Raw genomic sequence first — 27,604 nt, forward strand, 5'->3', positions numbered from 1 at the left:
CCTACTTTGGATGCCGCTGTGAGTCCTTGAAGAACCGGTGACAGGTCCTGAGAAGTCCTGGAATATCCTTGAATTTTTGCCTTGGAAAACTGTACGAACCCTGAAGAAAGGTCCACCGCTAGGAATGAATATGTTGACTTCGCATTTACAGTCGTAATTTGGCTAAAAATAAATAGGGGCAAGGACTTTCTGATTCGCCCTTGTACTTGGATGTCCCAGGCGAGTCACAATCATATTCTGTATTTACCTCAATTTCTCAGTTACTAAAGCTCTGTTCGCGGTAATATTGACGCCTTAGATGTTCTCGAGCATTAATCTATCACTTTGGCTTGGCTTAATATTTGCCTTTAGTGTTCCTTAAAGCTCTGCTGAGACAGATGCTGCCACTAAAGGAGTCCCTAGTATTGGGGTCACCGTAGAGGTCAGGCATGTGCATGCTGACCAGTCAAGTTTGAATTATCTGATGAAGGCTAATTTTAGGATTGAAATAACGAAAGTTTGGGCCCATAGAAATGCATGGGCGCCGGCTGGGACCTTCGGTCAAAATCGAATTAACCAGAGCCGAATTGATGGAAGTCTACTGTATATAATTAAGGTGCATCTGCTTACATTTGCAACAGCTTTGTCACACGGGAAACTATACTCACAAACAACTTTCTGTGGCAATGAAAGGAAAGTTACAGGGACGGAGCTTCTGCACATGTGTTACTGCACCAAGTAGTGCGGCAGTTTCACAGCCCTTTCATCTAATGCTGATCGAAAACCTAGGGCTTTTTTCAGGAGCGTTCTTACTTGCGTATACTTTGCCTCCATAGCTTTCCCTTCATTGCCACGGAAGATGTCTGCGAGTATATAAAGTCTGGAATAGGGGAGTGCAGTAATGCATTAACAAGTACATTTTTGGTAAGAGCTAACGATTCAAGCTGTTTTCTCTGGTTGCTTCCTTTATTTTTCCTCTACACCTTAAGGCATAGGCGGCCTGGAGGAACATGTGCTGCGCACAGCCACGCTGTCCAGTTGTGCAGCCTGTGCCCCCTTTGCGGACATGCGGGGCCCAGTGACACCTATCCTGCGGGTGGCCCTTGAGCCGCGGCGTCTGGCTGACATGGCTGCCCTGGTGCGAGGCCTCAAACTGCTGCACCAGGCCGACCCCTGTGTCCAAGTGCTTCTGCAGGAGACAGGCGAGCATGTGCTGCTAACCGCCGGGGAGGTTCACCTGGAGCGATGCCTGAACGACCTCACTGAGAGGTATGCTCACAGTTCTATCGCTTCAGCTTTTAGTAATGTAGCGCTATGAATTCAACACACTGTATTTGCCCTTTTGCAGCTGAGCCTTATTTTACAAAGCATTGATACAGTAGAACCCCGCTGATACGTTTTTCACGGGACCGTAAAAAAAAACGTAAGAGCCGGGAAACGCAAGAGCCGAGAAATAGGAAAAATTGAGAAATGAGAGTAGTGTTAGCTGCACACAATATTATTTTAATTCTTACGTGTGAAAAAAAGTCTGTAGTTTCGCCTGAAAGCCGAAGCATTGATTGCGATAGCAAATTAGTAGACAGCTATACAATTTAAAGATAGCAGTTTTATCGTCTTTGTAAACTTGTAAACATTCTCTTATTAACTATGTTAACAAGCATGGTGTCAGTGCCCACTGGCAAACATGAACACATCACACTTGATAATTGCTGACACGGGCCGTCAAACGCTGGCGTGATGAAGTGCCGCTGCAGCAGCGAGCGAAGTGACCTTCGTGCTGTTGTCTATCGCTTCAACGTTAACTGAGTGCTGAGAACACACAGCACACACAAAGCTACGCGCCGCCGATGCACCTACACTGCCTAGACTCTGCCCCCAACACAGATCGCTTTCGAGATACGGCCCGCACAGTACGCAGTTGATGCTAGAGTAACCCGCCCCTCGCTATCCCTCCCTCCCCCTCGCTCCCTCGTTGGTGCCTTGAGCGCAACAGAAGGCGCGCTCCCTCCCTGCTTTTCTTTCTTGCGTGCGCAAGATTTAGACGTGGTCGTCGGCTTCCCTCGCACGCTTTCACTCGCACATACAGCATACGGCGTGCGGCGATGGCGTTATCGCCCTTGGACTTTATACGGAACATATATGCACCCAAACTAATTTTAGGGCCACAACGCATCATAGACACCATCTTTAGATAGCAAATACGGATCTCAAAGGCCATACTTTTGCTGGCGGAAACCGAAAATACGTCATAGGTCAATCCCATCGTCAAGCCACCAAGCCAAGCGACATGAAAAGTCAAAATGGCCGCTCGGGCCAGCGCGGGGTGTCAGTTCACAACGTATGATGCGGGAACGGTCCCACAGTTGCGACGCAACAGCGGGGTTACCAATGCATTGAGTTCTATGGGAGCTGTGCCGAGACTGGCCGAAAACGACGTAAGAGCCGGGCAAACGCAGCACCCGGGAACGTAACAGCGGGGTTCTACTGTATCACCCCATAGGTCTGTGTCATTATTGCTTCAAAGAACCCTATCAAGCATAAGAAAAAGGTGCCAAGAAAGCATCATGCCCTCACGTTCTGGATAGCCATACTCTAATGATTGCAGACAATGTGACTGCTGGCTTTCGTCATGTCCGGCCACTTCCACTATTTTCATGTATTTTCAGGGACAAGAAGGTGCATAGGTATGCATTGCAGCAAAAGAAAGCATCATACCTGCTGTTGTGTCAGAGAGTTATGTATGTGAGTTGATTAGTGTAGTACTACAGCCATGATAATGGATGCAATGATTTAGACGCTTCTTGATCCTTTTTCCTCAATAAAATGGACTTCCAGTGCACTGTTTAGTGTTCTCCACCATCCAGACTTCTGCACTGCTTCAGGAATGCCCTCGATGCTTTTTAGAAGAAGGCCCCACCTGTAAGATATGCTACTGTGTCCCCTACCATCATAAATCGACTGCTAGGGGTAGCAGCTCACAAGCACTGTAACAGTTTACACATCCTTGCCAGCACCTGCTTACTATGTTACTGATGAAACATTCCAGCATCCATGGTTTTTTTGAGTGCATCACACTGTGTCCTCAGTGCTGACTTCAGCCAACATTACCAGCAATAGTGAATTGGGATGAAGTGTAGTGCGATACCAGCACACGGAAACTACAAGGAACTAACGACACACAGCACTTCTTTGTTCCTTCTCGTGTCATTGTCTGGTGTTGGGCTACACTTCATTCCAATTCAATGCCTGACCAACACGCTCACATCACCCTGGTCGACTACCAGCAAGCTTTGGTGGAGGAGTCCGCTTGTATGCTTTCTTTATTTATTTTTACCTTCTTTTATACTTCTGCTCTCCCCCAACACCTTCGCTCACTAAACCATGCTCCTTGATTGTAGTAGAAACATACATTATCCTGCTCTTTAAAAACAGCCACTGCCCCCCTTTAGAAAAGGGGTGAGGGCCAGTGACATGTGTATGCATATAGTGGAGTGCTCATGGAAACCATTAAAGCCATCCACAGAACCGTCTGCTTCCTCAGAACCCAGGTTGGCAACTCCTGTTATCGTAAATTAGCTGGTGCAATGAAGGAATTTAGAGGTTTGCAGTTGTTTGCTTTGGAGTTGTATTTATGTAAAAAAAGCTAAAAACACAAGTGCTCACTTATGATCAGTTATATAAAAGCAAACTTTCATTTGCATGCAGATCGCTATTGTACTGTTTAACTGCGAAAGTGCTGTCACATTGTGCATAAACAAAAACAAAATTTGTAGCCTCAATCAATAGTGGAACCATTCATATCAATTCTCGTTTATCAAATTGACCTTACTATATCCTGCTTTGTATATATGTTAATGTGACTCAGATTGAAAGGTAAGAGAGAGATACAACTTTAATGGTGCCAGCAATTCACGAGGGCGGACGCAGCCTCCCTCCGCCTAGCAGACGGCCGAGATCCCCTGGGTCTCAGCGGCTGCCTCGGCTAGCTGGACGGCCCAGACCTGGTCTTGCTGGTCTGAGCTGAGCAGCAGGGTCTCCCACTGCTGCCAGTTTTGAATTTTGCAGCCCTCGAAAGGAGCCGCCTTCGAGCATGCCCATAGAATATGTGGCAGATCCGCCCTACATTTACATAATTTGCATTGATCGTTCTATTGCCCTGGATAGAATCTGCTGCAGGCCACCGGGTTTGGATACGAGCCACCTATTCTGCGGACGAAGAAGACGCTGGCGCATACCCACTAAGACGTTGCATAGCAGACAACAAAGAGGACGACCTGTGCCCCGGCCCACCTTCTTTGTTTTGTTGTTGTGGTGCCACTCGCTGTGACTATGTAAATATTGTAGATAGACCCTTTTTCACATGTCACCGTAACATCATTGGTGGAGGTGCTGGGTATTTCCAAAGGACACCACAAAACTTTGCAGTGGACATCTCGTGGGCCATACGACCATGTCGACTGAGAGGCCCACTGACTCAGCCTCGGCTACCATAACATTGGTTGTCCTGGCCCAACTCCGAGACTTTGGTACCTTCTCCGGTGCTGACGCCATGGACGTCGAAGACTGGTTAACCAAGTATGAGCCGAACAACCGGTGGGACACAACCATCATGCTGGCTACCGTTATCTACTACCTCAAGGGAACAGCCCATGTTTGGTTCCAAACACAAGGAGGAACTGACTAGTTGGGACACCCGCAAGCAAGAACTACAGGCGCTCTTCGGGAAGCCAGTCAGGCACCAGCAAGCCGCAAAGAAGGAACTTTCGTGCTGGGCCCAAACATCAACAGAACCATATGTCGTTTACATTCAGGATGTGTTAGCTCTGTGTTGGTGGGTTGACAACAAAATGCCTCAAACTGACAAAGTCAGCCATATACTTGCAGGCATCACCGATGAGGCCTTTAATTTACTAGTACAGTGTAGACCGCTTATAACGTAAGTCGCCGGAGTCGCGAATATCCGCACTATAAACGGTACCGCACTATAACCAAAGCAACAATTTTCAAGGCCCGCACATATGCAAAACATGTGCACCGAGCCGCCACACGTATGCGATAGTCGAGGAATGCGGCTAGAACGTTTGCACTCAATTTATAGTCAAATCTCGTTAATTCAAACCAAATCACGCGGCGGCGCCTCTGACTGGCATTGCTCGACACCGCTATAGAGTAAAATAGCTTAGGAGACCCCCCTCAATGTCACGCGCGAACAAAACAAAACAAAAAAAAGAAAAAAAAATGCGGCGGAAGTTTCACCCTCTCTCAAATGGCAAGGTCGCTGCATTCTGCGTTGCGCCGGAACATGCGTGTACGTGCCAACGTCTCAGCCACGCTACCGTAGCCACGCGTAAAAAATGGCAGTGAACCCTTCTTTCTCTTTTATGCTTCCTCTACTTTCTAGTCACGTGTCGACCTTGCACGCTGCGGCTACGGCGCAGAGGGAAGCAGCGGCGCTGTCCCAGGCCGGCCAACGAAACTGCCTACACTGGCAAACGTCCGTTTCCCGATAACGGCAGAAAACGAAACTTCGGGGAGCTGGCACCGGGCCAGCTGGAGCAGCGGTGCCTGCACGGCGGCGGGCGCGCACGGTGACAGTCGAAAGTGAGGGAGCTACGAGGGAGGGCGAGAGGAGCCACCGAAGCGGCGGAGTTGCCGAGGCGAAATCCGCTTCCCTGCCGCCTTCCTCCGTCACATTCCACGGTCTCCGCGTGCGCCCTTCGCCGTGCCGTGCCAGTGCCGCCCGCTCCCTGAAGTTTCGTTTACTGCCGTTATCGTGAAGCGAGCATTAGCCATCGTTGGCAGTTTCGTGGCCCTCGCTCGCTATGCGCGTCGTGATATTTCACGACTCGCACTTAAGATTCTGGTTTCAGCCTCACTGGCTGTTCCTTCGCACCACATGCCCTTCTCCTCCACTTCGTCTCTCTTTCTTCCTCGAGCACTCCTTGGGGCACCCGTTTGAGGGGAGCGTTCGCCGTCTCCGCTGACTTTCGTACTCCCAGGCAGCCGCACTATAACTGGTATTTCGTTTCCCGCAACTGCACTATAAGCGATACGTGTATACATGGAGTGCTATGGGGAAATTAACGGGAGTCTGAAAAGACCGCACTATATCCGGTCCTGCACTATAAGCGGTTACGTTATAAGTGGTCTATACTGTATATAAGGACTGTTCGACCATCGACGACATCATAAAAGAGTGCTGACGCTTTGAAGAAGCGAAGAAACGTGGTGTCACGGAACAATTCGAGCGGCTACTTAACACCGACGTGTGAGGGCGTCCTGCCACTTGGTACCGAAAGCTTGCTGCGTCTTGTGCAGCGCGAGATTGAGGTCGCTTCTCCATCTGTTCCCCAGGCCTGTTCTTCCGATGAGCCCCGCCTGATAGTATTGCTGATCCAAGCCGTCGTACGTGAAGAGCTGGCAAACAAAGGCATTCATCCAATCTGTGCTGCTCCTCATCCAATCCAAACTTTTTGGCCGGTCAGCCCGGGTGCACTGGGCTGACAGGCCATTATGCTTCACCTGCAGTGGGATCGGCCATATTTCCTGCTATTGTCGCTATCGCCGACCATCGTCACCACGTCCCATGTACACTTACCACCCTGAGGACAGTCGGTCCTCTTCATTTCGTGCTCACAGTGACCCACCGCACTGGTGTTCCTGCCCCGACTCCATGCTACAACTGCATGCCTTCCCCACAGAACCGGTGTTCTCGTTCTCCGCTGCCCCGTCGCTCGCTGTCACCATACCCTCATCGTCCATATTCGGAAAACTGACCAGTGCAGCTCCCAGAGGTGATGCTGCATTGGCCAATCAACCCGGAACTCCTGTGTTGACTCTGGCTACCCGACAAAACCTTTTGGATGTAGACCTGGACGGTGTGCCTGTCTCGGCACTCACAGACACTGGAGTGCAACTACTGTCCTGAGCGCTCTACTTTCTCGTCGTCTCCGCAAGGTTCTTATGCCCGCCACCTCGCCTGTCGTTTGCGTTGCCGACGGCGGTACACCTTGCGTCGTTGGCATGTGCACTACTGCGCGTGTGAGCTTCGCTGGCCACCAGACCTCAGTTCTATTTGCCGTTCTACACCAGTGTTTCCATGACGTCATCCTTGGCTATGACTTCCTGAGCACCCATTCTGCTCTCATTGACTGCTCATCTGGCCTTCCACAGTTGGAACTGCCTTCTGTGCCTGTCCTCCACAACGAGTTACCACCCCGTTTATGTGTCATCGAGTTTGTTCATCTGCGACCAGCTACTGTGACGTATGTCATGTTGACCTCAGAGCCCCCTGTTTTTGACAGTGACTGTGTGATTACGCCTTCTCTAGACGCTCTTGTGACGCGGTGTGTTGCGCTCCCTCACTCTTTTGTGACTGTTGTGGAGAACCAGGCGTGTATACCTATTCTTAACTTTGGACGTGCCCCACAATTTCTTCCTGAAGGCATCACGCTGGGCAGCATATCACCTTTAGACGTACATGACCCTCTGGCCCTGACTGTGGGCGCTCCACAGTAGTCACCTGGAAGCCCAGACACAAGTACTACGCTTGACGACCCTCTTGACGGTATGATTGCCCCTGACCTCTCCCCTTCTCAGTCCGAAGATCTCCACCACTTATTAGCATTTTACCGCGATGTTTTTGATTTTTCTTCGCTGCATCTTGGCCAGACATCACTTGTAACCAATCGCATCGATACTGGGGATGCCAGACCCATCCATAGGCACCCTTACCAAGTGTCTGCTTCCGAACGCCGTCTCATTCAAACAGAAGCTGAGAAAATGCTGACTAAGGGCATCATTGAGGCTTCTGCAAGTCCTTGGGCATCCCCTGTGGTGCTTGTTAGAAAAAAAAAGACAACACCTGACGGTTTTGTATTGACTATCGGCACCTGAACAAGATTACAAAAAAGGATGTCTGCCATTTGCTGTGAATAGACGATGCACTCGATTCTCTTCATGGCGCAAGGTACTTTTCATCCATAGATCTTCGGTCCAGCTATTGGCAAATTGCCGTTGACGAGCAGGATCACGAAAAGACCGCCTTCATTACTGCCGATGGGCTCTACCAGTTTAAAGTCATGCCCTTTGGGTTGTGTAATGCTCCCGCAACATTTATGTTGTGGTGGCACTCGCTGTCACTTTGTAAATATTGTAAATAAATCCTTTTTGAGATCTTCCCGTAACAATATTACATGCTTGTAAATATGAAGTTTCTGGTTTTGCTGCAGTGCATCTGGGGTGGGACTTCTACAACCAGCATCGGAAACAACTACTAGGTTCTTTTTGCTTGCTATGCTACTCTGTTATGGCAAGATTCGACTGTGCCTTGAAAGCATGGGCTATTATGCTGGATCACCCACAAGTATTGAAAGGCTAAATGAAAACACACAGGGTATTTGGTTAACCACTGTGCTGCTTCCATGTGTAGCAATACAGCAGGTGCAAAAGCAGGCATGCGCACATACACTTGGCCATACTTTAATAACAACGTGCAAGTTTCCATCTGCTGGCTAGTCACTCACATAGGCACATGCACATGGGCATATAAATCATGTGACAAATCTGCACATGATTGGCACAGACCTGTGCTGTTTGTCTGCTTATAGCAGCTAGTCTTGGCATCTAACACTAATGTCAAAAGGATGCACATGCTGTCACTAACAGATGACATAAACTGCTTCACAGATGTAACACATTGTAACTGGTGAGATGCTTTCACTCTGTTTATTCAACTTTCCTGCCCACAGCTGCTTACCTCTGCTCTGCAGATAACAGGGCCAACTGCTGGTAAGCAGCAGCGATTGCGGCATGATGAAGGGAGCACGGCAGATGATGGTCACACTTTTGTGTGATGCTTATGTAGCATCACTGTCTCACCTGATACTCTGTTGTAGACTGCCGACCGTCAGGACAATGGTTCATTTTTTCTCCTAATTTTGCAATGCAGGTTTGCCAAAGTGGAAATCAATGTGTCAGACCCAATTGTGCCCTTCCGAGAGACCATTGTGGAACCACCGAAAGTGGACATGGTGAATGAGGCTATAGAGGACAAGAATACCGTACAGAAGACACAAAAGGATGTAAGGCCCTCTGGTTACTCTCATTCTCTTTGCTGCTTGTATTTTTTTTTTTTTTTTCGCGAAAGTGCTTTTTCGGTCACAATGTGTCTCCTTACTCTGTTGTGTGGAATTTCAATATACTAACCTAACTGAGGCTTTTGCAAGTTTTTCACGGCAGATTATTAAAGGCATGTGCAAACGAATTGTCATGGTTGCACAGTCTAAGCACTCATTTGATGTTCTTTACTGCGTGTGTGTGTGTGTGTGTGTGTGTGTGTGTGTGTGTGTGTGTGTGTGTGTGTGTGTGTGTGTGTGTGTGTGTGTGTGTGTGTGTGTGTGTGTGTGTTTTAATAGGTTATGTCCATCAACTACAACTGATATAGAACAGCTAAAGGATATTGTGTAAATTTAGAAACTACAAATCTGAGATGAGAATTTTAGACCTCCAAAGTTGCCAATATTGTGTGGTCGTTCTTGTGTGCATGAATGTCTGATGCAATGGGAAGGCTGTTTCATATGGTGCAATTTGGTTGCATGCGACGGAAATCGCAATTGCACTCATCGCAAGGGGCCTGCAGCCTGTGAACAACAAATTGGTCGCAAACGCCAACACCAAAAAGGAGAGAAAGGAAGAGGGCAGAAGGTCCGTCAGAATTGCGGCGAGAGCCATTTTGTGGTTTGTTTAAACAAGTTATGGTGGTGGTTGGGAAATTCTGTTAATTGTTCGATAAATCGAGAAAACTGCAACTAATTGTGAGGAGCTTTGGATTGTTGTATCCGGTATATACCATCAGCATCAACACGCAAACAGGGCAAATAGAAAGTTTTATTTCAGATTCCATTTTCTCATTTCTATGCATTTGTTGACACGCTATGTCATATATGAAGTGGATTTTCCCGTTGACTTGTGACCTCCTCCTCCAATAAAGTTCATGCCTGATGATGATTTTAACATCCTTGTTTTTATGGCACATATTAATGTGTGTGGAATATAGGTGTAACTGCAAGCAACCTCTTTCACTAAACAGCTTTGAAGAACATTCACTCTTGTCTTTCAGGAGGACGATGACAGTGTTGCTGAGGATGGGACTGTAACAATATTCACTCCAAACCGGCAAGTCACAATCAAACTGCGTGCAGAACCACTCCCACAGGAGGTCACAGAGCTTCTCGAGAAGCACACATCACTCATCCGAGACTATGACCAGGCATTGTCTAGTCAGAAGCTGCCAGAATCTCTGTCCAAGAACATTGCTGAGCTTCAAAAGACCTTGGCCAAGGCATTTACAGATGCTGGTTGGCCAAATGAGACAATAGATCAAATTTGGTCTGTTGGCCCACGTAGGTGTGGGCCCAATGTGCTTCTCAATAGGATTCCTAGGTTTAAAAGAACTGCAGTGTTTCGACAAGGCCTGCAACACACCACTTTAGCTAGGCAAGAGGAGGGTGATGTGGACATTGCAGGCATGGAAGCTTTGCAGCTCAGTCACACTGATGACAGCAATTCTCCGGCAGGTTTGGAGTCACCCAAGCAGTCGAAGAGCAATCGTATATGTGAAGAGGGTGGTGGTGGCGGTGGTGAGAAAAGAGACAACAAGCATAACTTTAGGTGTTCTCTAGGCCCCCTCCCAAACGGAGTAAAGACGTTGGCCGACTATGATCACAGTTTTGTGAGTGGCTTCCAAATGGCGACACTGATGGGCCCCCTGTGCCAGGAGCCAATGATGGGCGTCGCGTTTGTGGTGGATAAGTGGGATTTGGACCTGTCTGTGGAAGATCCAGGCACTTATGGACCACTCTCCGGACAGATCATCTCAACTGTCAAAGAGGGTTGTCGACGTGCCTTTCAGGCCCAGCCTCAACGGCTCCTCTGTGCCATGTACAGCTGCACCATCCAGGCCACTTCAGACGCACTTCGTGAGTGTTCCATCCAAATTCTTCTCTAGGCCACATCCTCAATCAATACTTTGTGATGGTGTTCTAACTTTCACATAATGTAATGTTAAATAACATGCCTTGCAGTTGTAAAGCCATTCTTTGACCAGCTGGCACTTCAGCTGTTTCAGGGACGCAGGACAACAAAAGGGCTCTGTGCTTTTGATTTTGTTACACGTCAGAGATTGTGATCAAATTAATAATATGCCACGCTTCAGTTCCGTTTATATTGCACTGTGCAGCTTTGGTCAATTAATCAGTTAGTTTCTCTTGCCCATCTTGTCAGTGCATTTGACAGGAGTGTGATGTGAAGATATTAATGAAGGCAGGCACACCAACCAACAAATTTCTTATTGATATCTGGTTCTGCAGTCCCATCCACCCAGAACACAATGTAAGTGATGTCCTCAAGAAGGATTGATCGAGAAAATGGTTGTAACACATTTTTCAAATTGAACATCTGCTTCCTCCAGACAGCCTAAGCTGCAACGTTCAGCTCAGTAATTGAATTAGTATGCTGCAGGTATGCGTTACAATTTGTTGTAATTGATTAACTAGAAATGTGCACAGGGACTAAACAAGCTATACAGTAGAATTTTGTTCATACGTTTGGGAAAAAAAGACAAGAAAATATGCACAATCCAGGAAAACGTACGATCGAAAGTCACCAAAAAATTTGGCAGACTCAACTGTAGATGACGTCTACGTAATGTGAATTATTGCGGGAATCATTACACCATGGTCTGAGCGGCCCGAGTCGGGACTGTATTAACCGGTAAAAAAGAAGCGTAACTGTATAGAGTAATTTTTTGTGTTCTTGATCGTGAACTTTGCGCTGGGAAATCATACGACACGGGATAAACGGGTTCTACTGTAATTGCCTATTAGGCGACTGTAGCAGAATTTAGAGCAGTGATACCCTGAAATATAGAATCAGTTGCAACTAGATTACAGACAAATGTGATGAAAATTTACGGACATAATCACATATCAACGAATATCTGGGAAATTGTGAAAGTTCTCAGAAACTTCTTAACTGCATGCAGTCAGGGTAAGCTATGCAAGCAATAGTTTTTTTTTTTTAATCATGAGATAAAACTGTATGAACCGGCTGAATGGCTGAAAGGGGCAGAAAAGGTGATAAGTGACAGGTTAAATAGAATTTAGAACGGTCATACCTAATTATTGGATCTTTGCCACTTTGCTTAAGGTACACAAAGCTAACCCGCAAAATAGCTCAGAGACAATGAAGGAACACTTTATTGAGCATTCAGTGCATAAATGAAGCTGTACATCAAACACACATGTTGGCTTCTTGCAATCGAACGTTTAAATATAGAAACCTCTGAGCAACACCTTTCCACAATTATGCTAAACCTAAAGACGAGTAATGACAGCATTTGCCACTTTCTGCACTGCTATAAAAATGATGCATACCAACAAAACTAAAACAATGTCAGCATTCTTGCTCACTATAATGAAATACCCACTTCAGTTATCTGAAATAAATTATTCAGAATTATTCAGAAAGTAACTGGACAGGCAAACACCAAGTTAGCTCACTGTAAGATTACCATCAAGTGAACGACATAATTGATCACCGATGCAATTCAAATTGAAACATGTGAGACAGAAAGCTGGAATGTGTGAAAATGACTAAATTTGCTTATTAAAATTGCAATACTTTGCAAAATACATTTGGGGCATCACTTAGTCTTTTTTTTTTTTTTCGTAACATGCTCTTCGACAGTGAATTCAGTGATAGGTGGTTTGTAGATTTCATTTATCAGTGCTTAGCAGCCATTGTGAAGAATGATTTTACAGTGACTTGCTCATTAGTTACAGCATCTGTTTATGTTCAAAAATTCCCTTGTAAGTTCTATTGTTAAGGTAAACAGCTCTTTGGCGGCTAGAAAATCACAATGCAGTTTCTGTCGTATTTAAAAAGCATATTATAAATAGATAACATTACAGTTCCAGTTATCACAAACAGCAACAAGCTACTGGTGATAAAATGATGATGCCATGCTAGCTGGGGTTTTGTAACATAAAAGCAGAGTCCTTGGTACAGGTTGATCACATTAGCCACCATTCTTTTTAACATAAAATGTGAGATTTAAAAAATATATATATATATATTTATTAGATTTACCTTTTTTTTTTTTGCAGACAGTTAACCCGCACGATAGCTCAGAAACAATGACACAGCTCTATTAAAAAAGACATTCAGTCAAACAAACACTATTGATGCCTTGTGATTTTGATGACATGCAAAACACCAAATTTATGAAAAGAAGGGGTATGTCGGCTGATCTTAACGCAAAAGTTGACACCATGTGATACATCACATAGTATCAACTGGATGTGTTGTGTGCAGGCTCAAGTACCTAGGAACAATAGATAGGTGGCACTGGCCTGCATGTGAAAACTAAACCCCCCCAATGTGTCATCTTTGAACAGTGCTCACAATGCTACACAATGCCTTTTTCTCGAAAATGACTTGCACTTATGTATTGGAGATGCACATGCCTCAGTCACTTTCACTGTACAGTGCAGCTTTATCGGTATGCAGCTTTATTGTTTTTCATAAGTATTATTGGCGATGTGTGTTTGAGAGTAACTTGTGCTTCAGTAAATGGCAGACGTAGGAGAGGTAGGCAGGGGTGACAACAAACGATCCAAATGAACGACAAGTCAGAGCCTTCTGCTGTCGGGAGAGGGGTATTTAGCTTCTGCACTTCGCGTGGGTGTGCTACCTTTATAGTACATGCTCGGACGCCTTACGGCGCAAGTCGGTGAACTGTAACAGGCAGATCACACATGCCTATGTTGTGAAATGTGTCTACAGCGTTCTACTGCTGTTATGGCATTGCGAACAGGCGTACGTATGTAAGCAGCGTGAAACGTCTTACAATGTTCGTCTGAAACACCCACATGGTGATTTCTTTATGTTCCTGGTGAAACAAGGACACTGGTGCTTTTCAAATTAGCGTGCAATGTTTTGGTGTGAGAGGGAAAAACTTTTCTGGATGACGTATTCACGTGTTAAAATGTAGCGTGTCGTCGCTCGACCGCGCACGCACATTCCGGGGGGAAAACTGGGGAGTGGTAACCCAACAGGGAGATAAAACAACAAGAAAAAGCACAGAAAGAAACGGAGGCGAACTTTTGTGCGGCTTCCTTCTAGGCAAATTTCGTGCCCTTCCTCCCACCTGTCGACAAGGTGGCTTCGCTGCATAAAGAGTTTTCGTGTGGCGAAGCCAGCTTGCCGTTGCGTTTGTGTCGGTGATTGGTGTGCCTTCTGAATGTTTTCGAAGCTTTTTCATAGCGGTGTGTGCGTTACGTGCTCACTGATTTTCTATTGAACTCATTCTTGTTTCTATATAATGTACGGCTTGTAGCGCCGAGCATAGTGGCCCTCTTACGTTGCTTTGCTGAATGCAATGTGGTGAAACAGGGCATGTGAAACTGAGCGCCGAATGCAGCCAGGAAATGGCCGCCACGGAGCTGTAGGATGTGACACTTAAATTTTAAGTGTCATCGCCGATGCTGACTTTCAGTGTTCTTTTGTTAGCCTGTTGCAAACGCAATATGTAGCGGATGGAAGAATACTCTCGTTTGTGAAGTGATCCGCTAGTCGCCAATGGTGGGGTGCCAACAGCACTTGCTGTAACATAAGGTCACTGACGTCCGTGCCTGTTGCATTTTGTTGCTGCCGAAGTCGTGTGCCGCTGCTGCCTCGCTGCTGCCTCGTTGCGTTCACGTTGGTTGCGATTGTCGTTACATCTACACATCAGAGCTTGTAATGGAGGCCAGATTTCTTGATCATTTCGAGAATCCTGGGCCAGGGGGCTTCCGGGTAGTAACCTGCGAGAGAGGAAATGTGATTCCCGGACAACGTGGTCATTTACTGCTGCAGCATGCGAAAAGAACTACTTGCGCTTACATGACATGACAAATGCACCCGCACGCGCAAAGCCCACGCAGCGTCATTTATGTTCTTATATTCCTCTGCACGTGTCGGAGCACACTCAAGGGAGGAAGAGGCACCATGTCCACTGGTGCCGCATGTAGGTTCAGTGTATGTCTGCAACTCTCTCTTTCTCTGTTTGTGTGTTTGTGCGCGCGCGTGCTTACGTGCGTGCATGCGTGCGTGCATGCATGAGTGAGTGCGTGAGTGAGTGCGTGCGCGCAAACCTTCATCCCAACATTTCCCTGCATCCCTGCAGTTCTTGTGTGTGTTCTTGTTTACACACTGCGACAGACATTGAGCATGGAGGATCGGAGGTGGCAATCTGTTTCAATACGACTGCAGGCTGTCACTTAGACGAGCTGATATGCGCTCAGATTTAAAAAGAAAAAAAAAGAGAAAAAATAAAGCACGATGAATGTCCTGCAAGACAAGACCAGGCGTTGCTGACTGACAATTCAAGTTTGACCTAGCAGAAGCTCAGTAATAGAAGATTTACCTCGTCACACCTGCACGGCAGGCTCGCTCACGTAGATAGAGAGCACGTACCCTTCTGGAAGTTCCTGCTGTCCCTAGGCGGCAGCGAGGACGTGGCGGGCCCCTGAGCGCACAGCATGCCGTAGACGCGGATGCCTGGTATGTTGGCGTACGGCGGCGTGGTGTGGCGCACGGGCCCCAGCAGGCGCGACCCCGTGGGACATCGGCACACGAGCAGGTAGTGGGCGCGGCCCGTGCGGGTGCTCTGCAGCGCCAGCAGCTGCCAGTCTCGGGGCTCCTGGCAACGCCGAACCGACAGCACCGGCTCGCACACCTGCGCCCGTTCCGTTTGTGTACGGTCTTTGTCAGAAGTTTCGTAGTCGCTCCGCGACTATAGGGCGATCAGTTCCCCAGGGTCCCGTAGCACTCCGGGCACCTCTAAGCTCGGAAGAGTAAAGAGCACTGTCCCTCCAAATCTCCAGGGCTTTGGAGCAGCGAAAGAGGTATCCCACTAGACAGCTCTTTAATGGCACATTTTACCGGTCGTTTTTAAGCGCTCTGGATGTGCTACAAAAGTCGTTAAAAGCAGCTTCAACGCTACGTCACGTTAAAAAGCAGGTGTGGTTGCGATAATATAACTTTGCTATTTTATTTTTAGCTCGCCTACGCTCTCACTAAAGCTTAGTTTCTGCCTTACGCAATGTTTGTAGTGCTGCCGAGCGCTCTTAAACCACCAGTTGAATATTCCAAAGAAAAATGGTTGCCCCTTTGGGTTTTATCGTGTCCCCGTACAATAACCGCCGTCTACCTCTCGTGTCTCTCCCTAAGAAAGTCACGAACGGCTCGTGCCTATCAGCGTGACATACCTGATAGGAAAGTAGCGAGCGGACAACCTTACCGTGAGAGGACCCGTGGAGGACCTGTGGGGTCCTCTCACAGTACATTGTGGCTTGAGAAATTTTGGCAAAGCATCCGCGGCACTCTGTGCATAAGGCGCACCCTAGGTAGACTGTCTGATAGCAAGCCCGCACGCATATAGGAGGGACGTGCATCGCATACCTTGATGAGGTTGAAGGTGCCCTGCCTGTCGTTGGAGACGAGCTTTATGGTGTGCTCGTCGAGCTCGGCCGAGTCCGAGCAGGGCTCGGCGAAGTTGGCCGGGCAGGCGCACAGCGGCTGGGTCCGGTTCACGCGCACGTACAGCGCCGAACACACCTGTTGCGCCGCACACTCCGGCAGGGCGCCCAACCCGCGCACCGGCGATGCCGTCGTCCCGCGCCGCTGCCAGGGTCGGTGACGCTGCTCCGCCTGCGCACATTTCCCGGATGCGGTGGGCCTTTCGCGCAATTGAAAGCTCACGCTTTCAGTCACGCGTGGTTAATTGTCTCGGTTTTGTCTCTTCATAAACGGCGTCTAATTTCTCGCCGTGAGGCGCACAGGAATTTCATCGGGGTCCTGTTCGAGTTGTATCTATGAGGACAACTACAGTGTAACCTGTCAGCCGCATTTTGTTTGCGTAGCATCTGTTGAAGCGGTAACAGTTGAAGTCGCTGTGCTTAGAAAAGGTAGCAGCAGACACGCTTCCAAAAGCGTTGTTCGGGGCTCTTGGTTGCCTTAACCGATGTACTAATAGGTAACCTACTGCGTTTTTGCTTGTGTGAGCTTCTACTCCGGCGGCTGCTGCGTATGGCGCGGCCGCGCGGGCCCTACCTTCGCAGCGATCTGCAATGGTCACAGTGCTGATAGCTTCGTGTGCGCAGTGTTTTCGCAGCTTAGTTCGCGTTGAAGCGAGAGCCCCACGAAGGTCATTTCGTTCCTTGCTGCTACCGTGCTTGCGCACTCCAGTGTTTTGACAGCGAGTTTCCGCGGTCATCGAGTGTGATGTGTTCATGTTCGCTGACACTATGCTTATCATTTAGTTAGCAAGCGAATGTTTACAAGTCGATACGGCCGATAAAAGTACTATTCTTACTTCGTATGGCTCTCTGCTAATTTGCTATCGCAATCGATGCTTCGCCTTTCGGTCGAAGCTGTGACTTTTTTTTTTTTTTAAGTACATTGGCGTTCCAGTTACTTTGGTGCTTCAATGCATAAAACCGCCCTCTTTGACAATGACCGATGTCCCCTCGGTCATTGTGAACTACACAATGGGACTATAGCTAGTCCTGTAACCGAACGCCACTCTTGTGGCGTTTGATGGCGTAGAAGGACGGCATGAGATGGTGTCTCTGTATACGCGTGCTGCCCGCGGAGAGGATGTATGGGGCGCCAGCTTGCGTAATATAGCGCTCGGTCAAGGCTGACCTGCCGTATCTTTGGGCTGCGCGGATTCTCGTTTCTTCCTTTTTTTTTTTTTTTTTTTTTTTTTTTTTTTTTTTTTTGCCATTGCCACGCGCGAGCGAGAGCATTATCTCGCTGCCTCAGAAAAATGGAAAGAAGGTCGAACGCAACCGCTCTCCTTCCTTCCTTCCTTCCTTTATCCGCGCATTGTTAACGCGTTTTTACTCGCGCGGTGCTGTAATGCGAGGCTTCACCTCCTTGCGGTTTTGCGCGTTTTGGGTGCGCTTGCTTTCGGCGTGGTTTTCGCCTTGCTCTGCTGTAAAACGGTTTTTCGCTCGGACAGTGCACACGCGCCTCGGCCTCGTTATCCTCCTCCGATGCCCTTGGCTGCGTTCGCGGTTTCACCCCGTGCAGCTGACCGCGGTCCCCTCCCTTTTCAAACATCACACTTCAGAGAACAGCACGCGGAAGAGAGCGCCGCGTGACCGCCGAAGCTGCTCAGCTTTGCTATGAGTATATATGTAACCCCCCCCCCCCCCCCCCCCTTTCGACCTGTTCCTTTTGTTCGCCGCTCCTCTCATCTTCGCTGCCTGCGCTTGTAGGCATTATCACCCTTTCTTTAGCTATTGACGGTATAGTGCTAGACTCTGCCCACTCGACATTTCATTTCTTTTTTTTTTTTTTTTTTTTTTCTCGTGGAATCGTGAGTCTTTGGTTAGATTTGCCTTTCGTGGTGGCGCTTTTCCCGTTGGGCGAAATCTCTTGCGATTTCATTGTTTGTCGGTGTCGCGGTCCTCCGCTCCTCGCGTTCTAATCCCTCGGGTGGACGGCGGAAGCGAGAGCGCCGATGGGAAGATAACGTTTACGGCAGAAAAAGGCGGGGGGCATTGGTTTGTCACGCGGTCACGCGGATGCCACGGTCGAACGAGCTTGCCTCGCCTTCGATCGTCTCGTCGTCTGGCCGGACGCCGTCCATGGTTTGTGTCCGCAGTAAGCGGTGACAGCTGTGTGTTATGACGGCGAAGAAGATGCGCACAGCTGAATGACGGGGTGTCAGGAAACTGGCGAGAGGAATCTTCATAAGCGAAATGCAGGTATGGGAGCAGCGGAAGCCCGCACATGCCTATATAGCGCATGAAGGCACGCAGTCATTGGCCGAAAAGAGGGCCTCTTGTCACCGTTAAGCACCGTGGGACGAAGTTTGCTGGTTGTCCAGGGCGCGCTTGTTCGTAATTTTGTATTGCTTCGGCGTGTTTCTCGCTTCGCGTTTAAGATGCGGGCTATGGTTATCAAGCTTGTTCAAGGGTTACCATGATATTGAAGCTGGGCGCATTTTACTGGCACCCGCGCAACCTCTAAAAACCTTCTGTTTCCGCTCACAGTTAATGACCTTGCCCCTCCCCCCCCCCCCCCCCTCCGAGAAAAAAAATTAAAAGAAATTGGCGCCATTTTATGACCGTCGCCTAAGGACTGCGGTAGCTTACCACGGTTGGCCTGTTGCAAGCGATGCCTGACATGTACAGTCCACGCCACTGCGCGAGTGACCAACATGTATGTCGCTGGGCCCTGTTATGTAACGCTCAGGGTGCTTCAAAGCTTAGCGAAGTGAGGAGCACTGTCCTTCCTGATTGTCTTAAAGATTCGGAGCAACGAACGTTCTACTGAGGCCCCCCTCGTTTGCGTCAAGATTCCATCTATGCTGTTGACAAATTCCACTGGACTATTTGGAGCAGCTTGTTTTTCGCTCCACGGGAAAGGTTAGACGCTTCTTTTTTTAGACGAAACATATGCTTTAAATCTGTCAGCGGAGAAGGGAAAAGGTGCTCCAAATCGACAAGTACAATTCGGCAGAAATGTTACGAACCTATAGCAGCTGCTGCGAAAAAAAAACGCGCGACCCGCCTCCTCGAAATTGGTTGCTGACTGTTAAGGTGTCATCTGTTTCACTGAGCGGAGAAAGGTCGTGATTTATTGTTTTAGTCATAGCGATTTATATTTTCCTGCTGCAGTGTGCACCGAGGCGCGACACCCTCTGCTTCTCTGTCCGTTACAGGCGCGTCGACGAACGAGAGTGCCATACGAGGCTCTTCAGAAGACAGCGTGCTTGAGAAGTTATATTATAGATGTTGGTTCTCCGAAATTAGAGGGTGAGGCACGCACAACACGAGGAACGGAAGGTCATTCGGCGGAGTCTCGTTCTCTTCTCGCGGTGGGCGTATCACCGGTACGCATCTTGCGGTGCTCAAGGTATGGGAGCTGTCCGCCGCAAACCACCGACCCTATAGGAAGGAAGCGGATCTACCGCCGCAACACACGCAACGTCGGCTCTGTTGTCTTCCGTGCATACATTTTCACGTTGCCGCTCGGCCACTCGGCGCGTTCGTGGGAAAGCGGCCCCGACGAAGTCTCCATCGAACAACGCGCAGCGGGTCTTTTCTCCGCCTTCGGCACGCGTTAGTATAAGTGCAGTGCCGCACTATAGCTGCATGTTCGGAAGCTTCGAAACCGGTACGGTTTCGTGTGGCTTCGGGCCGGGAGAAAGCGGCAGCGGCGGCTGGGAACGCGAATACCGTGCGTGTGCGCGGCACTCGTCCAGCTAGCTATTGCCGTAACGTGGTCGCCAAATTACCGAGAGTAGCGAGAGGGATTCGGTCATTTTTCCTGCGTCAATATTTGCTCTCACGCTAATACCAAGCAGCACGCGACGTCTTGCGCCCGCACGGGTGCGTGAGGTCACGTCTTTCGCGCTTTTTTTTTTTTTTTTTCTTGTTTACAATGTCCCCTCCGGCTACTGCAATGCGGAGTTTTTTTGTCAACTGCCACCGGGTATCGCCTAGTAGTAGCAGTGTATACCGGTTCATAGACTGTGAGCGTAATGGAGGGTTCCACGCCGACCAATCTCGGAGCTGACGACACCTGTTCTCGTGACGATTGAGACGTGGTTACAGTTTGCTACATTGCACGCGAGCTCCTTGAAAGTCAGTGTCGGAAACTACTGCTCGTCAGCTCAACTTTTCCGTGCCCGTAGGTAGTAAGGGTGTGTTTTATATGGGGAATGTGTTATAAGTTTTACGAACTGCTGCTTGCGCTACTCAAGGGAACATGCGCCACTGTAGGTGGTTATTGGCGCTATTAGTGAACGGAAGGTTCAATACTGCTCTTCTTCTTCTTCTTTCTGGAGTTTTACGTGCCAAAAGACTGTTCAAGACTGTTCAAGTCTTAAACTAAAGCTACAAGACTGCTGTTTTCTATGCCATCTAACAAATAATTTATTTATTGTTCTGCATTCTTTTTCTGTGTACGTACCACTCCTTCCTGTAGCGCCTACGGGCCTTGAAAGTATGTAAAATAAATAAATAAATAAATAAATAAATAAATAAATAAATAAAAGGGGGCGCCTCTTACAATACATTCGCCTGTGTTGACACAAGGCAACGTTACAGGTGTCTTTGTTTGTAGTCTATATAAGCGCGTGAAGCGCATAAGTAGCTCAAGTCGTAACAGGTCGCGTTGCCTGTGCCATCGGTGCGATTTAAGCTTTGTTTCCCTGTTTCGGGGCAACCACCATTGTCAATCCAACGTACTAGTACATTGCGTCGTCGCGCAACCACGCTGCGGTTCTTGCTTTGCAATGTGCCACGGGAAGCATCCTTTCTTCGTCACTATAGTTTACTTGGCCTGCGGCACACTCGGCCCCACATCACGCTAAAGGTCTTTCAGCGCGGGATTTAACCGCCGTATATTCACTTAAGAGCACGTCTACTTTACCACCGAATACATTGCAGTGGCGCCCCGCGATTGAAGTTGGCATATGTGCTTTAATGACATCCCTCTATACTATCATTGCAATTAGAACGCGCTGCGGGAAAACGTGAACGCGCCCGAGTGCGGACGCTGACAGTGCCCGCCTGTATACGAGACTTAAGCTCAGGAATTACCGAGGAGTGTCATGGAAGTCTCGTGACCTCTGCTGTACAGGAATGGCGCGGACCTCTACTTTGGTGTGTCGAGGTGGAGCGTCGTCTGGAGGAATGTCTTAGCATACTGGGGACAGTCTTCGAACACACACAACAGGCTATGCAGTTGTTTGGCTTGTAACTCTATAGTCAACTGTACACTGTACTAGACACGGGATGTATTCGCGAACCGCCGTCGCTAATTCGCAGCATACGCTTTCAGGGTTGTTGATGCTCAAGGATTTCGACCACTGGGGTTGCACTTGCTTCCTGCCGTAATGTGAATCATACGCGTCATGGCGTGCTGCAGTTGCTGCGCGAATTTCTGTGTAAAATTGTGTTACCGCTGACAGACGAAGATAAAACGTGATGCAGTGTTTGTTGTTAACGGAATAACGCCGGGACAGCGCTGTTTTGTGTTAAATACATTGCGGTTTTTTGCAAGGGGGTCGTATGGCCAGCCGCCGGCAGAATTCGCTTTGCGCAGAGTGCAGATTCCGTGTTCAGCTGTTACCTCAAGAAAGTGAACTTGACCTTCGTGCACTCAGTAGCTAGAACCCGCCGTGGTTGCTCAGTGGCTATGGTGTTGGGCTGCTGAGCACGAGGTCGCGGGATCGAATCCCGGCCACGGCGGCCGCATTTCGATGGGGGCGAAATGCGAAAATACCTGTGTACTTAGATTTAGGTGCACATTAAAGAACCCCAAGTGGTCCAAATTTCCGGAGTCCCCCACTACGGCGTGCCTCATAATCAGAACTGGTTTTGGCACGTAAAACCCCATAATTTTTTCACTCAGTAGCTAGAGCAGTGGGCTGCTGAGCACGGTGTCTGGGATTCGACTGTCGGCCGCAGAGAACAAGGGTGCAACAGGGGCGGAATACAAGGATATCCATGTGCACGTGTTAAAGAACTGCAGATGGTTGAACTTAATCCGGAGCCCGTTAGAACGCACGCTCTCATAAGCTTGGCCTTGCTTGGTGACGTAAATACCAGCCACTTATTAGATCCGTGCCTTATATTAGCGTATATGGAAGGACACCTGGCCGTATGGTAAATCTTTCCAGAGGATTGCTGTTTTACCGTAAACATCTGATACGGATAAGCGCCAGGGCTAAGACTCTTCTACGGCGAATTCAGTTGTAAGCTCGAAGTTTCAAAGCAGTTTGCTCGGTTGATGAAGAACGTGCCAGCGAGTGCAAGTGATGATGAGCCCAGTGCGAGAACGTACAGCCAAGAGTCCACTTCGCTTGCAGTTTAACAGGGAAGCAAGCACAAGGGAAAACAGGGCATGGATGTCAGCGAACTACCACCTTCGCTATACTAACGAGTCGATCTTCTGGTGCGTAGTTGCAACTGTGGGGCGAGAAACGGGGCCTTCACCCTCAGTGCTTCTGGCACAGTAGCGATGGCGTTCTGCTGCTGAGCGCGATGGAGGTCGTGGGTTAGATTCTCGGTCACAGCGGCTGCATTTTGATGGGGGCGAAAGGCGCTTGCGTACTTAGATTCACGTGCACCCTGAAGAATTCGGTGGCGAGATTATTTCTGGTATCACGTCCCTCATAACTCACTGTGTAGTTTCGGAACGCTAAAACGCTACAACTCAAGAAACGTGTGCCTTGCAGTCGCAGCTTCGAATTTGTCAGTGAAATGCAATAGGGTCTAAAATTGGGCGAGTTGGTTGGATCTAGTGAAACTTGGCGTGTTACCGTGCAGAACACGACCGAGAAAATACGATGGCCGTCCTGCAAGCGCATATAGTCGTGGTTCGAGAGTGCAGACCTCCTGCTCTGTACGTGCCGATGTTTCTGTTACCCTATACGGCCTACGCCGTTGTCGCTTTGGCGGTGTCGTTCCTCGTCGAACGGTGGCTGGCGCGGGGAAGAGGCGAGGAAAGGGAGGGTGCCCGCCGTGGTCCGTGGACCGAGGAGCTCGTCGTATGCGCGTGCACGCGGCGGCAGCTCGCTGGTGCCGTGACCGCAAACCGCCTTTGCGGCAGCCTACCCATGAGACCGTGGCACCGCGTGCTCCCGCCCTTGTCACGTTGCTGCGCCTCCGTTCACTGGCGACGCATCGCATTGTCCTCGGCTACACGCGCGGCTTTCCTCTGCTGCAGCGCTTACAGTACCGCCATTTCTTTCTTCGTCTTCTTGCTATGTTTGTACATCTGTCGCCGAACAGAAGCATACACGACCCTTTGATCCGGCCGGGAGCGACTGCTCGCGGGGCTGTGGCGATTTACCGCCGTATATCACGGTTTTTTTTATTTTTTTTTTCCTGTCTCTTGCACGCTGGTGTCATTGAAACAAGTTCCCTAAATGTGTGCCGCCGACCAGTTCGCGAATACGGTTGCGGCGTTGGGAGCATTGCGATGTTGCGTGCTGCGGCACGCAGCTGACCAAGCAGCTGTTGTCAAGCGCTGCTTCGCTAAGAGAAATAGCGTCGTCTCTGTTATCTGAAGCTCGCATGCTGGTCTGTGGGCTCCAAAGCCAGAGTCCAGCATCGCGAGGGTCAAGAGTAAGCTGCGGGGGCTCTGGGGAAATTGAATGCGCTCTGTGTTGCAGCTTCTGAGAGGCGTCATTTCTTTGCGGTGCACGCGGACGTCAACATCGCGTCGTATTACCGTTTTACTGTAAACACCTGATACAGATAAGCGGCATGGCTGAAACACTTCTGTTAAAGTTAACTTAGTTGTAAACTCGAAAAGACTGCGCTTCATCCGCATCCTTCTGTCTGTCCTGTTCTTGCGCTGTTTGTTCAACTTAATTTCATGATCTATCCACCAGCCCAAGTTAGCATTCTATTGCGCGTCGAATGTCAACGACGGCCGTGTGTGTAACGTTGCCAGCTACGATTCAGTGCTTCTATACTGTAAGCCACGCAAGAATTGAATGTTGAATGTAACGACGAAAGAAATCATGGAGGTCGTTTCGTGGTATTGTGCATAACCGTTAATTGCAGAGCCGATTTCGCGCTCACCTCAATGCGTATCTGAGTTAAGTGTCTCTTGAACGGCTGACCGTTACCACTTCGCTCACTATGGAACTTCGCATGTGAAGGTTCCATAGTATAGGCCTCGAACCATCATTTAAACATGATATTCTGATATGATCTTCCTCCGGTGAGCACTGTTACAACCACCACGTATTCGTCTCGAGCGAATCAGCGCGTTAGCACTGATTTCGTTGCAAACTGTGGCATGGCTATTCTTCGGTACGTGTCGAGCGGATCTACCGCCTTCACTGATTCTCTGATGCAAGTTGTGCTTGGCAACTAGAGTATCTTTAATGCATGGACAGCATCAAGCCGTGCGGAAAGCAGCCGCGATGCTGATCCTTTCCAGTACACTCAAGCTCAGGGGTCTTGGCGGCTTCTCCATCGCCACACATGCAATTAAACGCGTGACCAAAGTCAACAAACTGACCTTGGACTGCTGCTCTTCGTTGTCACTTTGGCCAAGCTTTGCCCAGGCGCCGTCGGCCAGCCACAGAGGGACGACGAGTGTCAATATCCCGGCAAGGACCCAGTGGCTGGCAGGCATCCCTCGTCACGTCGTCACGCGGCCACACGACATAGAGGGACCGCTCGTGATGCTGCCCCTTGCGCTGTCACACTACACTGAAGGGACCAGGTGTGTGTGGTCGACGGGCCACCTCCCCGCAAAGCAAAGCTCCCCTCACCGCCTCAACCTCATCCGAGAACCCCCGCCTCTCTCTCTCTCCTCCACCGAACGGACCGTGCTGGGATGCGGCGGCGCGCTTTTTGAAGCGGACGACGGTGCGTAACGGGATTTTTCTTTACCTGCCCGCGTACCGGCGGCCGCTGCCTCTGCTTCCGGCTGTGGCCGCCGGAGGCGCTGCCAGCGCGTGACGTCATCGGATGGGAGGGGGGGGGCTCGTTAAAGCGACAACGCCGAATGTACCAGCAGTGGCAACCACGGCAGGCCCGGTCGGTTCGCCGCAGGTTGCAGGCGTTACCCCGGGGAGGCGACATGCGCGCGTTACCCCTCGTCCTCGTGGCGGGGCGGAAGAAAAACTGGGTCCCCCGTGTATACACAGACACACATGGAGTTCGGTCAGAGGGGGGGAATGCGTCGAATTAAGCCTGCTCTTTTGTTGTCTGCCGCATGGCAGGACCCGGCCGGCGGTGTTATGGGCGCCCTATATTCCATCTGCGCGAGCCGAAGAACTCTGCTTGGCCGATGAAGGCGCCGTATTCACTGTCAGCCGGTCGTCGGCTGCCCGCCCTAGTACTGATGAGGTCTTCAAGAATCGCACCTCCTTGTTGTGGCAGCGGCATGGAAGCCATTTTCGGGCACGAAAATCATATTCTCGCGCTCTCAGATCCGGTGATGTCGAGAGCGGACGGGGGGCGGCGGTTTGTGGCCCAAATTAAACACATTTCGTCTCTTCTTCTCGCCTGCTTGCAGCGAGCACCTCCACCCCTGCGGGCTCCCTTAATTGGGTCAGCTGGACAATCGCCCGCCGCGCTTCCTTCGTCGCCACCTTCTTTTCTTCGTTTCTGTGTATACGTTCGCGGTCTTTCGCCCCTCCACTGGAAGGCGTCCCATTTGCCTCGATTGCGTCCGCACGTCGTCTTCGTGACTCGAGAGGTGTAGGGGAGGGGGGAAGGAAACACGCGCGAAGTGCCTCTATACCCGTGTGGATCGTCGCCCGGTGGCCCGGAAAATCGGTTCGCCCAGAAGCAAGTGCAGCTCTTCTTCTCGCGCGCGCGTGCTGCAAGTGCGTATAGAAGGGAGACTATATAGACCGCACGTCGGTCTTTCTCCGCTGGCGCTTTGTGCGCGCACTCGGAAAGAATGCATCAAGGTCGCGATGACGACGGCCGCGCGCTCGGTTCGCCCCGACAGCCAGCGGCGCGTTCCGTTCGCCGCGCGCGCGCCGAACTTGACCCGTTTTGTTCGGCGGCGTGCCATTACGTTGACGTGCCGTCGACAGGGGACCCCTTTCGCATTCGTCTCGGACGCGCGAGCGACGCCCCAGTGAAAATGCGGCATATATATGGAGGGCACGCGCGCGATCGCGTGAGACGGGCTACCCCTGACAGGTCCGATCATCTCCGGGAGCCGCGTTGTTGGATGATCTATTCCGGCCGTAAGTCTGCGGTCCTCGAATGCGTATAGCGGAATATCGAGAATTGCTCCGGGCGAGCGTTCAATGTAGAAACGCCGTCCGGTTCTCCCGTGTGCGTTTGCGTACCGCCCGTTAATAGCCGGATGCTGTCGCGTCGAATATATATATATAAGTGGCCATAATTTTGCTTGGAATTCCATCCAGTCGGCGAAACGTCAACGTGCAAGTGATGCGTTACGGTAGCGCTGTGATGAAATGGGTGGAACCGCTATTCGAGCGTATGTTTGTTCGTTGATTGGCGAGCGTCTGTTTGTTGATTGTGGAATGGTTCTGTGGACGTACGACATTCTTTCCGCCAATTATCGGCGCCGTGTTCCCTTTTCTTTATATGTGTCCGTTGGAATGCTGTTTTCTTTTTCTATATTAGTATTGTTGCCACGTCAACTGGGAACTGGACCATCCTTGTTCCTTATCCCGTCCGCTTCCGCCAGGCTGCTGTATCAAGCGGATTTTACGAGAGCGCTGTGATGTGCGTCCTAATGAAGCGTAGTTTAGCTCTTTTACGGGGGGCCAGTTCTTCTTACATTCATTGACGCGACCTATGCAGCTAGACAACGAGTCAGCTGGTTGTATGTAGCATTACGTGCACTCGTGTGAAAACTTCATTCATTTGCCTTACATTGCCGAATACTTTTGCCATAATCACGAATGGCCGTCAGACGTCGTCGCACCAACAGCCTCGTGCGCAGTTTTACACACTGTATGGTCTCGGTCGTAAACTTCGTTCTGTCCCTTTCTACTAGGAAAAAAAAAGAAAGCTTCATGTCGTGCAGCCATCTTATCTATATACATATG

At 49.6% G+C, this 27,604-nt stretch overlaps 2 protein-coding genes across 4 annotated transcripts in view; one reads left to right on the forward strand and one right to left on the reverse strand.

The window, feature by feature from the left end:
• Window positions 1-27,604, forward strand: part of LOC119442386 (elongation factor-like GTPase 1) — a 150,554-nt gene that overhangs the window by 32,403 nt on the left and 90,547 nt on the right. For all 3 annotated transcript variants that reach the window (XM_037707245.2, XM_037707246.2, XM_037707247.2), the window contains exons 16-18: window positions 969-1,248; window positions 8,930-9,062; window positions 10,100-10,958. In XM_037707245.2, coding sequence (XP_037563173.1) covers window positions 969-1,248; window positions 8,930-9,062; window positions 10,100-10,958 — 1,272 coding nt within the window. The remainder of the gene's footprint in view (window positions 1-968; window positions 1,249-8,929; window positions 9,063-10,099; window positions 10,959-27,604) is intronic.
• Window positions 12,224-25,667, reverse strand: LOC119442387 (uncharacterized). The gene is made up of 4 exons (XM_037707249.2): window positions 25,081-25,667; window positions 16,483-16,731; window positions 15,496-15,757; window positions 12,224-14,843 (listed from the first exon to the last, which is right to left on the reverse strand). The coding sequence occupies exons 1-4, from the start codon at window positions 25,195-25,197 to the stop codon at window positions 14,770-14,772; spliced, it is 702 nt and encodes a 233-aa protein (XP_037563177.1). The 5' UTR covers window positions 25,198-25,667; the 3' UTR covers window positions 12,224-14,769.

Source organism: Dermacentor silvarum, chromosome 2 (assembly GCF_013339745.2).
Source record: "Dermacentor silvarum isolate Dsil-2018 chromosome 2, BIME_Dsil_1.4, whole genome shotgun sequence".
Classification (NCBI taxonomy): Eukaryota; Metazoa; Arthropoda; class Arachnida; order Ixodida; family Ixodidae; genus Dermacentor; species Dermacentor silvarum.

What these genes read in the sequence shown, in the direction of transcription:
- LOC119442387 (XM_037707249.2), bottom strand. Translation starts at nt 25,197, where the DNA reads ATGCCTGCCAGCCACTGGGTCCTTGCCGGGATATTGACACTCGTCGTC. An exon ending in GCACCTTCAACCTCATCAAG is followed by an intron (nt 15,758 to 16,482) that starts GTATGCGATGCA and finishes GAACGGGCGCAG; the next exon opens with GTGTGCGAGCCGGTGCTGTC. An exon ending in CAGCAGGAACTTCCAGAAGG is followed by an intron (nt 14,844 to 15,495) that starts GTACGTGCTCTC and finishes CCTCTCTCGCAG; the next exon opens with GTTACTACCCGGAAGCCCCC.